The 14,848-nt window shown below is 41.1% G+C and overlaps 1 protein-coding gene across 1 annotated transcript in view; it reads left to right on the top strand.

The window, feature by feature from the left end:
* The first annotated feature begins 825 nt into the window (after window positions 1-825).
* The window catches only part of ICE1 (interactor of little elongation complex ELL subunit 1), a 50,935-nt gene continuing 36,912 nt past the window's right edge, over window positions 826-14,848 (top strand). The window contains exons 1-4 of the mRNA XM_081131594.1: window positions 826-1,138; window positions 11,443-11,501; window positions 12,037-12,071; window positions 14,478-14,496. Coding sequence (XP_080987720.1) covers window positions 1,055-1,138; window positions 11,443-11,501; window positions 12,037-12,071; window positions 14,478-14,496 — 197 coding nt within the window. The 5' untranslated portion in view covers window positions 826-1,054. The remainder of the gene's footprint in view (window positions 1,139-11,442; window positions 11,502-12,036; window positions 12,072-14,477; window positions 14,497-14,848) is intronic.

The raw sequence follows: 14,848 nt of genomic DNA on the forward strand, positions 1-14,848 counted from the left end.
CGATTATTGAGGAGATTCTGATGGCGGTGGATAAGGGATTGGAGACACAGAAAACTGCGGTTCAAACAAAAGGATCTGGGCCTGAATTTATCCAGTAATTGCGGCCATGGGGAGGTTTTCTTTTTGTTTCCCCTCCCAAAGAGGTATTAAGATGGGACTTGGGACTTGGTAGGAGTTGGCTATGGACCTTGAGCGGTGGCCGCGTCGCGGGGATAGGTCTGGGCACCAGCCCGGAGGTGTGGGGTGTTGGACAGCAAGTGGGCCGCAGCAGGACAGCAGACTGGGATGGGGGGAGCTGCCCGGAGAAGAAACACTCCCGGAGGATGCAAAGGCCACGGTCAGCAAAGGCCGCGGCTAGGCGACGAAGCTCCCCGGGCGGGCCAGAAGAACCCCTCGGGGCCGCCGCCGCGCGGGGCGTCGGGAACTGTAGTCCCCTCCGCTCCTCCGGGACCTGGCCGCACTCGGACCGCTCCGCTCCCTGCAGCTATAAATCTCGCACTAACCCGGGCAGGGTGGGGTCCTTCCAGTGCGGGAGGCCCCTTAAATGACGTCATTGCAGGGCCATCTACCTTTCGTCGAATGTTTTAGGTGCCTATGGAAAGTCTGTCACGCGGCAAGCCCGCAAGGAAACATGAACCCGTAAACGGTGGAGGAAGTACACCTCCGATGACTATGCTATCACTGACTTTTCCTTTGTGGGCGTGGTCCCAGCCGCTTCAGCAGGGCTCTGCTCCTTATTTTGATCAGGCAGAATCTAGGCAGCTTCATGCCGCGAAGAGGGGAGGGGCGAGCTAGGGCGGGGCGGGGTCCTGGCTGGGCTGCGTCGCGCTCGGGGGCCGCACCGGGTAGCGTTTCTCTGTAGTGCCCGAGGCAGCTCTGGCTCGGAGAGCCCTTAGCCCGCTCCACGGGGACCTCTGTGCACGGATGGACCCGCCCGGATACGGCGGGAAGCGGCCTGGCAGGCGGCGGCCCCGGCGGCGTCAGCAGAGGCAGTACAGGGCCAAGGCCGCGGGACCCTGAGGCGCGCGGGCCCACCGGGCCCGGCGGCGGCACCATGATGCCGGGCGAGACCCACTCGGCGGCTCCTGGGGCGGCGGCGGATCTCTCGAGGTGTCAGGGCTGCGCCTCCCTGCAGCAGGTGCGGCGCCTTCCCGGAGCACGGGGCGTGGAGGGGCTCGGTGGGCGCGCCGGGACGCGGGGCTGGGGTCCAGGCGCACGGGCCGCGCCTCCGCGCGCTGCTCCCGCTCCTCGGCGGAAGCTTCCCTCCCCCACGCTGCCCTCCTGGCTCCCCTGCTCTTTCTACAGCAGACGTTTTAGGAACGATTTCCTTTGCTTGATTTAGGATTGGAACCCAGGATTCACGTACACGGATGCGGTGTGGGGCGGGGGAGTAAGCGAGCTCTGGAGGGTCCCCTCTTTCACTTATCCAGATTCAGGGCTCCCCACGGCTTTCATTTAGGTTGGTGAGAGGATCGAGGTTAAGGTGTTTGCTTGTTCTGGCCCGTCTTTAAATATTTCTTGCCCGGAGGCAGGATCGTATGCGACTAATGGGTTGGCTGGGAGGGTCATTTATCAATTAAAGGCATGCAGGCACTGGAAGTTTCTAACGGCTGCGTGGACTGCTCTGTATAGTGACAGAAAAGGAGTTACTACTAATGTCTGGCGGCAGATCTTGTGAAGAAGTGGAAATAGTCCCAAATACTCGTTTCCAGCTAAACCCTTCTAGCTTCTGATGTCGGGTGTCTCTTAATTTCTTACCATCAGTGGTTTTCATTGTCAGGTGGAGCTGTCCACCTTCACCTATAAGATGTAATAAAATCATCACCTATTCTGTATAGTGTTCTAGGCATGAGGGACCATAGTGGTGAACAAAATAGGTAAGATCTGCTCTCATAAGTGAGATATACCTGTGCAAATAAGACTAGAAAGTTTTAAGTCTTACGAAGAAGATAAAGGAGGAGTTGAAATGATGGTTTTGTCTCTTGGCTGAGGTGGCAGACAAGGAGGTGACATTGGGAGATGAAAAGCAGCTGGCTAGAATAGGTGTGGGAGGGGCTTTCTAGATAGAGGGATTAACAGGTGGAAAGGTTACTGAAGTGAGGAGCAGAACAGGGTCTGGTTGGGGTGAGCATGGTGCAGAGGGAAGAGTCCTGGTGAAATGAGACCAGAAAGGAATATAGGACTGATAGGCCACCAAGAAAAGGTGTGTGTTTGTGTGTCTATTATCTATGAGCTGATCTCAGACATTTTAATTGTTGAGAGCAGGGGAGGGAGAAAGGGGAGTCATGCACTGGCACTCTGGAATATGAGAACTAGTAATAAAATTATTGAGTTGAGTTGCATATAAGGCATTTGCAACGTGGTTTAATTTTTTGCCTCTCAAAATTCTGGGAACATGAGTGAAGTTATCTTGAATCTTTAGTAAATTATATTTATTCTTTGGGCCAGTTCATTCAACAAGTATTTATTGATCACGTGCTGTGTTTCAGGCAGTGTGATTACAGCGGGGGACACACACACAAATACCCTTGCTCTCTTGGAGCTTCCATTCTAGGAGGTGGGGATAGGAGACATTAAACAAGTTACAGGAGAAGGCATTAAACACATGGGAGATAAATTAAGCAGAGAAGAGGGGATAACAAGTGGGGCAGGAAGGGACCAATGGCTAGGGTAATTAAGGAGTGCTGGGAAGGCCTCACAGAAAAGGTTATGTTTGAGCAGGTTTGGGGGCAGGGGTGAGAGAATAAGCTCTGTAGATATCTTGGGAGAAGAGCATTCCAGACAGTGGAAAAATCAGGTGTGGAGGCCTGACATGAGCTTTCTCAGTGTGCTTGGGAATAGCAAGGAGACCGTGTATCTGGGATGGAGTGAATGTTGGTGTCTTCATCTGTTCAGGGCTGCTATAACAGTACCATAAACTAGTTGGCTATAAGTAGCAGAAATTTATTTCTCACAGTCCTCATGGCTGGGAAGTCCAAGACGAAGGCACCAGCACATTTGGTGCTGGTAAGGGTCCGATTCCTGATTTATGACTGTCTTCTGCCTGTGTCTTCGCATGGCAGAAGGGGGAAGAGAGTTCTCTGGGGTCTCTGTTACAAGGACATTATTCCATTCACAAGGGCTCTGCTCTAATGACTTAATCACCTCCTAAAGGCCCCCAACTCCAAATTCCATCACATTGGGGATTAGATTTCAACATAATCATTTTGGGTGGGGGGGACATAGTCTGTAGCTGTCAGAATCTGATGAAGCCACAAAAAGGTGGGTCTGATTATGCAGGCCCTTGTAGTCATTGTGAGGATTTGGACTATTACTCTGAAAGAATAGTGTCATTGGAGGATTTTGTGTGGGAAAGCAACCGGAGTGAATTCTTCTCTTCAGTTGTGGGTCTGATCTTCCTTCAAAAATCTGATCTACCTGTAGTAGTTCCCTTCTTGCTTAAAAGGAGCAACTGTGTCCTGGTTGCTTAGGCCAGAAACTAGTTGCTCCCTTTCCCTCAAACCTGCATCCAATTCATCAACTAATTATATGGCTCTGCCTTTGTTATCCACTTCTTACCATCCCCACTGCTTCTGAACTTGTGTGAACCACTATAGTCTATGGCCTGGAGATTATGTCAGTAGCCTCCTAAGGAGTCTTCCTCCTTCCACCGTTGCCACATTCCCACTGTTGGTTCTCACAACAGCAATAGGAGTAATTCTGTTAAACCTCTAAACACAGGTGTCTGCAGACTTTCTGTAAGGAGCAAGATCATAAATATTTGGTGGTGTGGGTGGTCTTGTTCATTACTACTCAGTTCTGCCATTGTAGTGTAAAGGCAGCCACAGACAGTACTAAAGGATGGGTGTGGTGTGCTCCATCAAAATATTTACAAAAACAGACAAAGGGCCTTAGTTTGCAGGCCTCTTCCCTAGATCTGGACACACCATTGCATTTGAGTTTTCTTTGTCCGAAATGTCTTTTTAGGGGAAGAGGGTGATAGTCTCTGGAACAAGTCTTTAATATTGCAAAGTAAGGCGGGAAAAATAGATTCATGGCAGATTATAGGGGACCTTGAATGGTTACCACCTTAAAATTTTCTTATTTCTGTCACCGTTATGGAGCAGTGAAGGGTTTTGCATAGTTACCACACAAGAGAAGTGTGTATAGTAAAAATAACAGTTGGTGGTATGGAGGAGGTGCAACTAGGTCTAATAAATTATTTTCCTAATGCATACTAGTGATAATAAAAGCCTAGATTAATTGAAATTTCCTGGGCCTGTGCATGGAGGAGAGAAAGGTTCTGATTATGAGAAAATGCAGAGTAGATAGATCCCAAGTCAGGGAGATAGAAGGTGCAGAGATTTAAAATCTGCGTGACTGTGAGAACTAGTAGAGGCAGGAGAAAGCAAAACCAAGCCAGCAAAGGTGTTGGAAATGTGGAATGACGTTGGAACTGGGGAATTTCATCTGTGTTCACATTTTTTGTTTGTGAAGGACAGTGCCTCCAGGGTACCCTAACGTACATCCAAGGAAGTAGAGAAGAGGCTAAGTTAGATGGGTGCTGGGCTCACTGTAAGAATTTTATTTGGGAAGCAGTGGGAATGGGAGAATGGAGGAATATGTTCTGTCACTTAAAAGAAACTTGGAAAACCTTAGTGGCAGTGAAGAAAATCCAGCTGGGTAATGACAAAGGTGAGCATGGAATGGTGAGAAAAGGAGAAACAGATAAAGAGAGAGTTCAACAGGAAGTGTATAAGAAATCATTTTTGGAAAGCTTGAGAATTGAGAACAGGTAATTGCATTTGTCAGTGCAAGGTCAGTAACCACCTTAGGAAAGAAGTTTTCGCAGGTGTTACATAGTACTACAGCAAGTTCTGCTTTCCAGTGAGTCATGCAAGCGAGAAACTAAAGAGGTTTCATACAGAGAGAAGATATCCTACTGTGTAGTTTTAACACACTGAAACTTCTGGATCTTGAAGAAAATGTACAAGCATATCACAGGCACCTTCCCTGCAGGAGGCACTTGCACCAGTGCTATGACTTCATTCTGAGCTGTAATGGTTCAGCTGAATTGAACAGTTGTTTGTTCTCACTGGAAATCTCCTTTCATGTTGTACTCCTCCCTGTCATCTTTTTCTTAGTGGTTGAAAAGATACAGTGTGTTTGCTTGATTCAGAAATGTATAGATGACCACATTTTATGCATCTTTTTTACTTGTAGTCTCACACATTACCTCATCTCTGTTTTCTCACCCTTATTGCAATGGTTCACCAGAGATCTATAGCTTAATGTCCATACGGGCTGCCAGACTTTGGTAATTACAAACCATTGTGGTCCTTACTTACTCTGATGATGTTATGCACAAGTAAACAAGTCTTAAATTGAATGGTTTTGCCTGGCCAGTGTGGCTAAGTGGTTGAGTGTCCACCTATGAACCAGGAGGTCACAGTTAGATTCCTGGTCCCAGCACATGCCCGGGTTGCTGGCTCGATCCCCATTGAGGGTAGGCAGAAGGCAGCCGATTAGTGACTCTCTAATCATTGATGTTCCTATCTCTCCCTCTCTCTTCCTCTCTCTAAAATCAATAATAAAAAATATATTGCCCAACTGGGCGTGGCTGCGTGGTTGAGCATCAACCTAGGATCCAGGAGATCGGGGTTTGATTCCCAGTCAGGGCACCTGCCCGGGTTGTGGGCTCGATCCCCAGTCGGGGGCGTGCAGGAGGCAGCCGATCAACGACTCTCTCATCATTGGTTTCTATCTCTCCTCCCTTCCTCTCTCTAAAATCAATAAAGATATTATATACACACACACACACACACACACACACACATATATTAAAAAACAGTGGTTTTAAGTCAGGCTGCCATAGTCACTTTATTCTGATGGAGAAGCACCACCCCCCCTTTTTTTTCTTAACCAGTTTCATTCATTGCAGAGCCAAACGTTTTAAGTCTGAGGATCCATATGAGAATTTGAGTCATATGGTTGTGCTCTTTAGCTAATGTAACTAGAATAGCTTCAGAATAGATGGTGTTGACTGTCTTTGGAGCACATTTGAGCCTGTCATTCATATAAACTTGTACTGGACTCCCATTGATAATTGTCAATGGTTTGAACTTCATAATTTGGAGCTTCACACATATGCCCCCATAGACATTGATTTGTAAATGGGTATATTACAGGGATGCTCACAGAATTGTAATTTATTCATTTAGCAATCATTTATTGAGCATCCCTGCATCTGTGATGCCATGGTGTGTGTTGGAATACAATTAAGAACTGAAGAGGCATGGAGCTCATGTTCTAGGTGAGATTACAGATGAGTGAGAAAGCAACCGGTCTATAAACAATGCAGTAAGTACTATGTTGGGTGATGTACAGGGTACATCTAGGAGGGACAACTGAAGGCTTTGTAAGAGGAAGTGAACCTAAATTGAGGTCTGAAGAATGATTTATTGTTAATTTAGAGGGAGGAAGTGTAAGGAGAGTATTGTGGACAGGAATATTTCATATGCATAGGCTTGGAGGGGAGAAAGTAGTTTATGATGGATTAGGCACAAAAAGCCACAGGTAAGGGCAATGGAAGACCAGGCTGGAGAGACAGGTGGGAACCCTCCAGAATTCCAAGTTCCCAGACTCCAGCCAAGGGTCTGCCTTGCCAGCAAGTTTTTCTAGGGATAGCAGTTTCAGGCCTGCAGTGGTGACTCTTGTACACACAAGTGGGGGGTGCTCTGGCCAGCTAGTGAGTAGAGGCCAGGGATGCAGCCAAACATCCCTGAGTGTACTGGACAGCTTCCACAACTAAGAATCTTCCCACCCCAAAGGATAGCAGTGTTAGAATAGTAGTGACACAGGCAGTTGACTCTTCCCCAAATTATCTACTTACTTATTTGCTATGTATCTATAGATTTTACTTATTTAGTAGTAGTAGTTTGTAAACTACCCTGGCCAGGCCAGCTGGCTCGCTCCTTGCCAAGGTTGTCCTGCTGCCCTCTCCCCTCGCCCCCTGTGCTCAGCCACTGTGTTGATTCCACTTCCACAAGAAGGGAAGGGAAGATAGGAAGCGCAGAGGGGATTTCTTTTCTCCAGTGCTATATATTCACAGTGACATTGAGGAGGAGATTGTATAGATAAAATTAAAACAGTACACTATGAAAAAGGAGTGAATGGGGAACAGAAAGTCTGAGTAATGGGCTCCTCTTGGTATTGTGTTAGTGGCCCAGTGAGTAAATATAAAACATAGCTTGAGGAACTCACACAGAGCAAAGAAAAACAAAAGTTGGTGTGGTAGGAGAGGAGAAAATTGAGAGTAAATCTGAGCCTTCCAATTGACATTGGAATAGAAATTCAGAAGAGCACGGCTGTTGGGAGAAAAGCAGTAATCAAAGAAACCACACCACCTTAACCTTTCCTGGAGAGGAAGAATACCCTGAACCTCACTTCCTTCCCTGGAGGCTGGGCAGTAGTAGGGCACTGCGCGCACCTGAGAATGAATGTGGGTCGGGGTTCCAAAGGCCCTCCACCTAGACACAGACTGCTCAGCGTTCACAACTCAGATTTTTTTGTTGGAGGCCTTGGTTGCACCCAACATAAGTGATATTTTAATCAGATGGAAAAAATAGAATGTTTTATTTGGACACTGCAGTCAGTATCTGACCAAATTTGAACTGCTAACCCAACCACGCCTTAGGAAAAAAGTTAGAGACTAGAATGCTATAGGAAACCAAGAAGTCATCTTCATTTAGTATGTGCTTTGTTTTCTTGTATAGTGCTATGTTTTGTGAATTTAAGTTTTTATTAGTTTTGCTTTTATTAGTTTTATATGAACATAGTTTAGAGAGAGAGCTAGAGATACAAGATTTGTTAGACAGCTCCCATCTCCTCTCATTCCCTTTCCAATAGACAGCACTTTTAATTGTTTGCACAGTGTGTGCTGCATAATGAACTTCCGTACTGTTAAATAATAGACTTGTTTTGCTACTTCTTGCTTTTCATTTTTAGGTATGTTCTTTGATTTTTGACTTTGGAAGGTGAGAATTGAGCTCTCTTTCTGACCTGTACCCCACCACACCTCAGTACCCCTTCTCCCCACCCCCCGCCTCCAGTCCTCAGTCCAGTTGTTACTATTTCAGTTAGATCATTATGGACGCTGACCTAACTATGTTATGTTATTCAGAGCTAAGCTCTGGAGTATTACGATTACTTTTCTTTTCCTGGGTTTCCTTGTTTCCTCTGATTGATTATTATATCCTCAATTCAACTTATTCACCTTAAAAATGTTGAGTGCTTGCTTTATACTGGGGGCTGGGTTAAACACTGGCTCATCCTATTTAATCCTGATAGCAAGCCAGTTTTGTGGCCTCCCAGTGTTCATCTTATCTATGCAGTTAGAAATGGTTCTGAAGCTGGGAGAAGTCAAGTAAATGTGCCCAAAATCACTCAGCCAGAAAGTGGAGGAACAAGAATTTGAATCCAGTTGTGTGTGACTTTAGAGTCTGAGGTCTCTGGAATGTCTCTAGCATAGTACTTTACATTACAGATGGCATCTGGGAGCAAGGTGGGGAACATAAGATCAACTAGCAAAGAACTTGAAACAGAATGGAAAAAGAGGAAGAATCACTTTTACCAAAAATATAATTTAAGTGCTTGACGAAAACCAACTATATACACTCACTTGCACTTCTTTGCCTTTTAAAGTTTTCATTCCAGCAGATATTGTATCATTTTCTTCTTAGGGGAAAAATTCCCTCCTGAGCCTTCAGCTCTAATCTGGCATTCAGCTGCCTTCCTAGAGTCACTTTCTTTATCTCTTCTTTGTGTCCCACATTGTCCTCTCTCAGTTTATCCATGAATTTGGTGGAGCCTGTTTACATCCTTCAGTACCTCCCTGAACAAGGATGTCTAGGAAGTAAGTTTGTGGAGACTGCAGATTTGAAAATGCCTCTTTTACTATCACTATTGATTGCTAGTTTGTGTAGACTTTTACTTGGAATTCATTTGTCTTCAGAATTTTGAAGGCTTGCTTTCTGGCCTCTAGATTTTTTGCTTTCTAGATTACTGTTGAAGTCTGAAGCCATTCTGATTCCACATTCTTTGTATATGACTCTTTTCATATTTTTTCTCTCTCAGGATTCTTATAGGCTCTTCGCTTTGTCTCCGATGTTCTGAAATTTTATACTGATGTGTCATGGTTGGATCCTATTTGTATTCGTGTATTTGGGCCCTTTCAATTTGGAAACTTCTGGCTTCATTTCTGGGATTTTTTTTCTTGAACATTAGTATTTCTTTGATGATCTCCCCATCTTTTCTGTTACTCTCTCTGTGGAACTCAATAATTATTTTTGGGCATGTGGACCTCTGTCTTTTTCTTTATTCTTTTACATGTTTGTGGTTTGCTTTATTTTGGGGAACAGTTTTTCAACTTTATTATTATTATTATTATATATATATATTTTTTAATATGTTTTTACTGAAACATATTTACAGAGAGAGGAAAGGAGAGGGAGAGAGAGAGAGAGAAACATCAATGATGAATCATTGATCGACTGCCTCCTGCACGCCCCCGACTGGGGATGGAGCCCGCAACTCAGGCATGTGCCCTGACCGGGAATCGAACCCCGATCTCCTGGATCCTAGGTCGATGCTCAACTGCTGAGCCATGTCCGACTGGGCTCAACTTTATTATTATTAAATCTTTTATTTTGCGTCCCTGTTTTTAAATACTTAAAACAAATTTTGAGGTATAATTCACATACCATGAAATTTATCCTTTTATATGTACAATTCAATGGTTTTTAGTATGTTCACAGTTATATAATCTTGTCACCACTATGTAATTGTGAAATAAGTTAATCCACACACCCCTGTGTCCCCATCAAGAAATCTCTTAAATTCAGGATGGGACAAAAGTAAGCTTACAGTTTCGAGTACGTGAAACAGAGTTTATTCTTGTACTATTATTTATTAATTATTGTATTTTTTATATGAACAACTGTAAACCTACTCTTGCCCTACCCTGTATTAGCAGGCATTCCTATTCTCCCCTAACCCCTCCACTCCCGGCCACTAATCTACTTTCTGTTTCTGAATTTGCCTATTATGAACAATTTTTATGAATGGAATCATACAGCAGGTAGCCTTTTGTGACTGGCTTCTTTCACTTAGCATAATGTTTTCAAGGTTCATCCACGTTGTAGCTTGTGTTCATTCCTTTTCATTGCCAAATAATCACTTTGTATGGCTGTATGACATTTTGTTTATCCATCAGTTGATGGACATTGAGTTTATTTTTACTTTCTGGCTAGTGTGAATAATACTGCTATAAATAAGAGGGTACAAGTTTGGCCTGGGCATGTGTTTTCAATTCTCTTGGGTATATACCTAGGAGTGTAATTGCTGGATCATATGGTTAACTCTGTTTAACAGTTTGAGGAACTGCCAAGCTGTTTTCCACAGCAGCTGCATCATTTCATATTCTACCAGCAATGTATGAGGGTTCCAATTTCTCTGCTTCCTCTTCAGCACTTGTCATTGCCTGTCATTTTGATTTTAACCATGCTAGTGGGTGTTTACAGTCTTAATTTTTAAGATCTTTTTATTTTAATTTCTAAGAGCTCTGATTATTTCTTTTAAAAATAACTTCTTGTTTTGTGAATTTAATATAATTTATTTCAGATCATATTAATTTATTTTGAAGTTTTCTCAGTTTTTGCTTACTACAAGTTTCTTTGGCTTGTTTTGGTCTCTCGTGTTACAAGTTTCTTTCTGAGTTTTATTGCAGTAGGTCTGGGTAGGCCGCTTATTGATTAAATAATGTCTGATGCCAGTGCCGTTAGGTCTTACCTTCATGCAGGTTAGAGTTCCTCAGATCCTCAGAAATTATTTCCAGTCTCTGCCTGGAGAGCAAAAGGATTGATTGCCACTGTCTGGAAGCTTAATGAGGAGAAGCAGCAGGTCGCCAGCATGCATTAGGTGTACCTGGCCCCTCTGTTCTTGGTCTAGTCTACCTGTTCCAGGTGTTCACAGTGTCCCAGGAAGAGACTTCTTTAAAAAGCAAAGCTCCTGTTAAATGAGGGAGGACAATTTCTCTGAGGCATGGCTGAGAGGAGGAACCTGGTGTCACTGATTCCCAAGCTTGTTGATATTTTGCAGTGTAAACTGTGCACTACACTGAAATCAAGTGCATACAGTCAGAGCATCTGTAAAACTACCTTGCTGTTAGAGTTCCATCATTCACATAAAAGATTCAGAGAGAGACAGCATGGGCTCAGGATCACACAGCATATATCTGTGTGTTATACACAATGGAAATAATAGGTTTACAAATTTCTGTGTTTATGTAATACAGTAAATAATATGTTTATATTTTATAGTAAATGACGTGTTACAGTAAAATTATATTTAAAAGTAATTTATATAAAAACAAGTAGCTGACTGTAGTTTTTTTTATTCTTTCAGAATTTAAATGAATATGTTGAAGCATTAATTACCTTGAAGCAAAAAATTATTAATACAGAGTGAGTATGTTTTCATGTGTTTGACTAAGCTTCATTGACCTACAAACAAGCTGAAGTGGGAGGTGGTGTTAGACCCCTGGGCCTAAAAGCAAACTAGAGTTTTATCTTCTGAGGCCTCTGTGGTGGTGTACTGATTATAATGAAACTCCCGTCCTCATCTTTAACCTTTACAAAAAGGCTCATGGCTTAGGAAGTGATTTTTTTGTCGAGATTGGATATTTTTTTAAAGCTGTCTTCTATCTTTAAAGCCTTTTTAGCTTTAGGACAGGGCCCCAAATTTCCTTACAGTATTTCATAGCTATGGTGCAAGATTTAATTTTTTAAAATTCTATAGAAGTCACATAATTTATAGGCTAAGATAATAGTTAGATCAAAGGGATTTTTAAATGAAAAGTTCATATATCCAGTGAATTTAAGGTAATATATGTATGTTTGTATACATAATTAAACAAATTTATTGTATATGAAGAAAGGTGCCTTGCATATTTTGAAACATAGTTTTAACATAGTTTAACAATTATTTTCTTTGTTGCAGTAATTTGTTAACAGAGTATCAGAAGAAATGTGATGATATCCTTTTACTGACTTTGTTTGAATTTTTAAATTTACTTATGATTTTTTAAAGAAATGTGAGATTTTCATAGTTATCTTTTGGAGGGCAGTATTTACAGGCTTAAAATAGGGAGTATTTATAACAGCACAGTAAACAGTTGATCTTTTACTGTTAATACATAGTTCCCAATAAAGACTACAGGTCTCTTTATTTTAGAATTTATTTTGTTTTTGTCATTGATTTTGATATTCTTAAGATGTCAAGCTTTTTAATGAGTAGGTCTTTTTCATTTGTACAAAGGACATGCTGTATGTTCTTTAGGCTCAGTAATAATGTGAAGCTGAATAAAAGAGTATTTGGGGATTTCTGCAAGAAGTGCCCTGTAGGAATATTCAGAATGTTAGAAAATTGACTTGTGTTAAATAGTGTTGTAACTTATAGAGATTAATGTATATCTTGGGCTCATAGTTACTATTTGTTCAATAACCATGTAGAGCACCTGTGATGTAGTTGGCCTCTGGTCAAATAATTTCTCGGTAGGGTGAAAATAGTGTGTGTAATTGATTCTTCCTCATCTGTGGTAATGACACTCTGAATTATTTCTCTCCCATAAAAATAAAATTTCTCTCATAAAAACACATCATTTTCAGGGAGTCACTGAAGTACAACTTCAGCTTAAATGTCGGGACAGATTGTGCTGGTCACCTTTAACAGTTACTCAAGGCCTGCTTCAGTATTACGTCTGGCACCCTGGACTTATTTGTTTATGTTGGTACCATCATATCTAATTTGCGATTAGAGCAATAAAATTGAGCATAACACTGAGATTTACTTTTTGTATCTGGTTTTTTACATTCTAAAATATAAGTCATTGAATTTTTTGTGTGCCTTATTTGTTGAAACTATCAGTCTATTTAACTGTAAGTGTGCAATATTGCAAGAGTAATATGTTTGCTTATAAAAACTGCAGAAACAGTTATTTCAAGTACTTTTAATTAGCTACATAGAAAAATAGGTAGACAATTCCAGTGTTAGAATATGTGTTTATTATATCCTTTTGGGAAGAGATGACATAATCTTTTTGAGGTAATTAGACAAGTAAGCAGGAAAATTACTCACTTTTCTAAAATTTGCAGAATTTTCAAAATAAAATTTGTTAGAATAAGTTAAAAATTGATGAAACTTTCAATTATTATTGAATTTCCATTCTATGAATTGGTAATCTTCTTCTGTGTCAGCTGTAGGTAAATATATAATTTTTTTTTTTTAAGTTCTCACCTGAGGTCATGCTTACTGATTTTTAGAGAGAGGGAAAAGGAGAGAGAGAGAGAAACATCGATTGGTTGCCTTTCCACATGCACCCTAACCTGGGATCAAACCCGCAATCTAAGTATGTGCCTTGACCAGGAATTGAACCCACAACCTTTCACTGTACTATGACGATGCTCCAACCAACTGAGCCATGCTGGCCAGGGCTAAATATAGATTTTTTAAAACACATTTGGCATTTGCCCCAAGTATGTATTTGCTGTACCTCAAGTATGTAGTAATTTGGTCTATAACTTGTGGTACCAATGTTGCAGGGTTTGTATGGCTTTCTTGTATAACGTGATTTCTTACTTTTTTGTGACTTGAATTCTGACCGCTGAGTTATTAGTTCCTCTTTCTGAAGGGCAGAACAATTTTATTTCATCAGATGTTTTCTGAACTTTTCTTTCTTGCAAAGACTGCAGTAATATAGGCTGAATAAAATATACTCCTTAATCTTGAGAAGCTTACATTCTAATAGAGGCGGATACAGACTTGTTACAAATAAACATTTGCTGTATTGTGGTATGGGTAGTAATTTATAGGAGATGAAATTTACAGGTATTACTTTTTGCTATTTTATAACATTACTGGCAGCTTGAGATGGGAAATGAAGTTATCAGATTGTGTAAATTGTAAAAGTGAGGGATTATTTAGATTTTATATTCTCCCTGTCTTTATTACTCATTGAATGTAGTTATATACAGTTTTAGTAAGAGCATAACTCTTGTTTGGTGGAATTATTCTCTGGATCATTTGAGAAGTGAAGGACAGGTTATTTGGGTGTTCTGATATATACAGGATTCGGAGTAGTATCCATTAGTTTCATATTGTCTTTATTCTTGGAATTTAATACTGATTGTATATTTAATCAGATACCTTTTTAATTTCGAGAAGTGGATATTTTGACTGTTGGTACATATTATGAAAAGGAATAACTCAGTAAAAATCTTTTCATTATGCTATATGTATGTTATAGATGGAACTTTGAAAATTGTTTTTTAAGAATTATGATCTTGCCTGTATATACATTGAAATACTGTTTTTAAGTGAGTTTTGTCTTCAGACAAGTATCAGTGGATAAAATTCTCAGAGTTTTCTTTAACAAGTTTTACAGCTGCAGTTTGCCAGAAGGTAAGCTGTCTGTTTTCATATTTGATTTGGGGGAGACACTTATCAGCCTACATTTTTAAGTGGATGGATTTGAAAAAAGTGCCAAATAGGTCTGACCCATTATTTAGAATGTTGTTTTGATACTCATAATAAAAGAAGATTCATGTTTCTCAAATGAATTTCTTATTAAGATAATAAATTATGGCGTGGTTTGACTTTTCAATAACTTTTAGTGATCATGTTGCCATTAAGATGATGCTTATTGCTATATAATTATTATCATTTACATGAATTAGACTGGGGTTATTTTACTTGTGTATTTGAAATAATTTTAAATAAACTTATGTAAAAATTTAGCAATATTCCAAACACT

This window comes from Miniopterus schreibersii (assembly GCF_964146895.1).
Source record: "Miniopterus schreibersii genome assembly, chromosome: 3".
Taxonomy (NCBI): domain Eukaryota; kingdom Metazoa; phylum Chordata; class Mammalia; order Chiroptera; family Miniopteridae; genus Miniopterus; species Miniopterus schreibersii.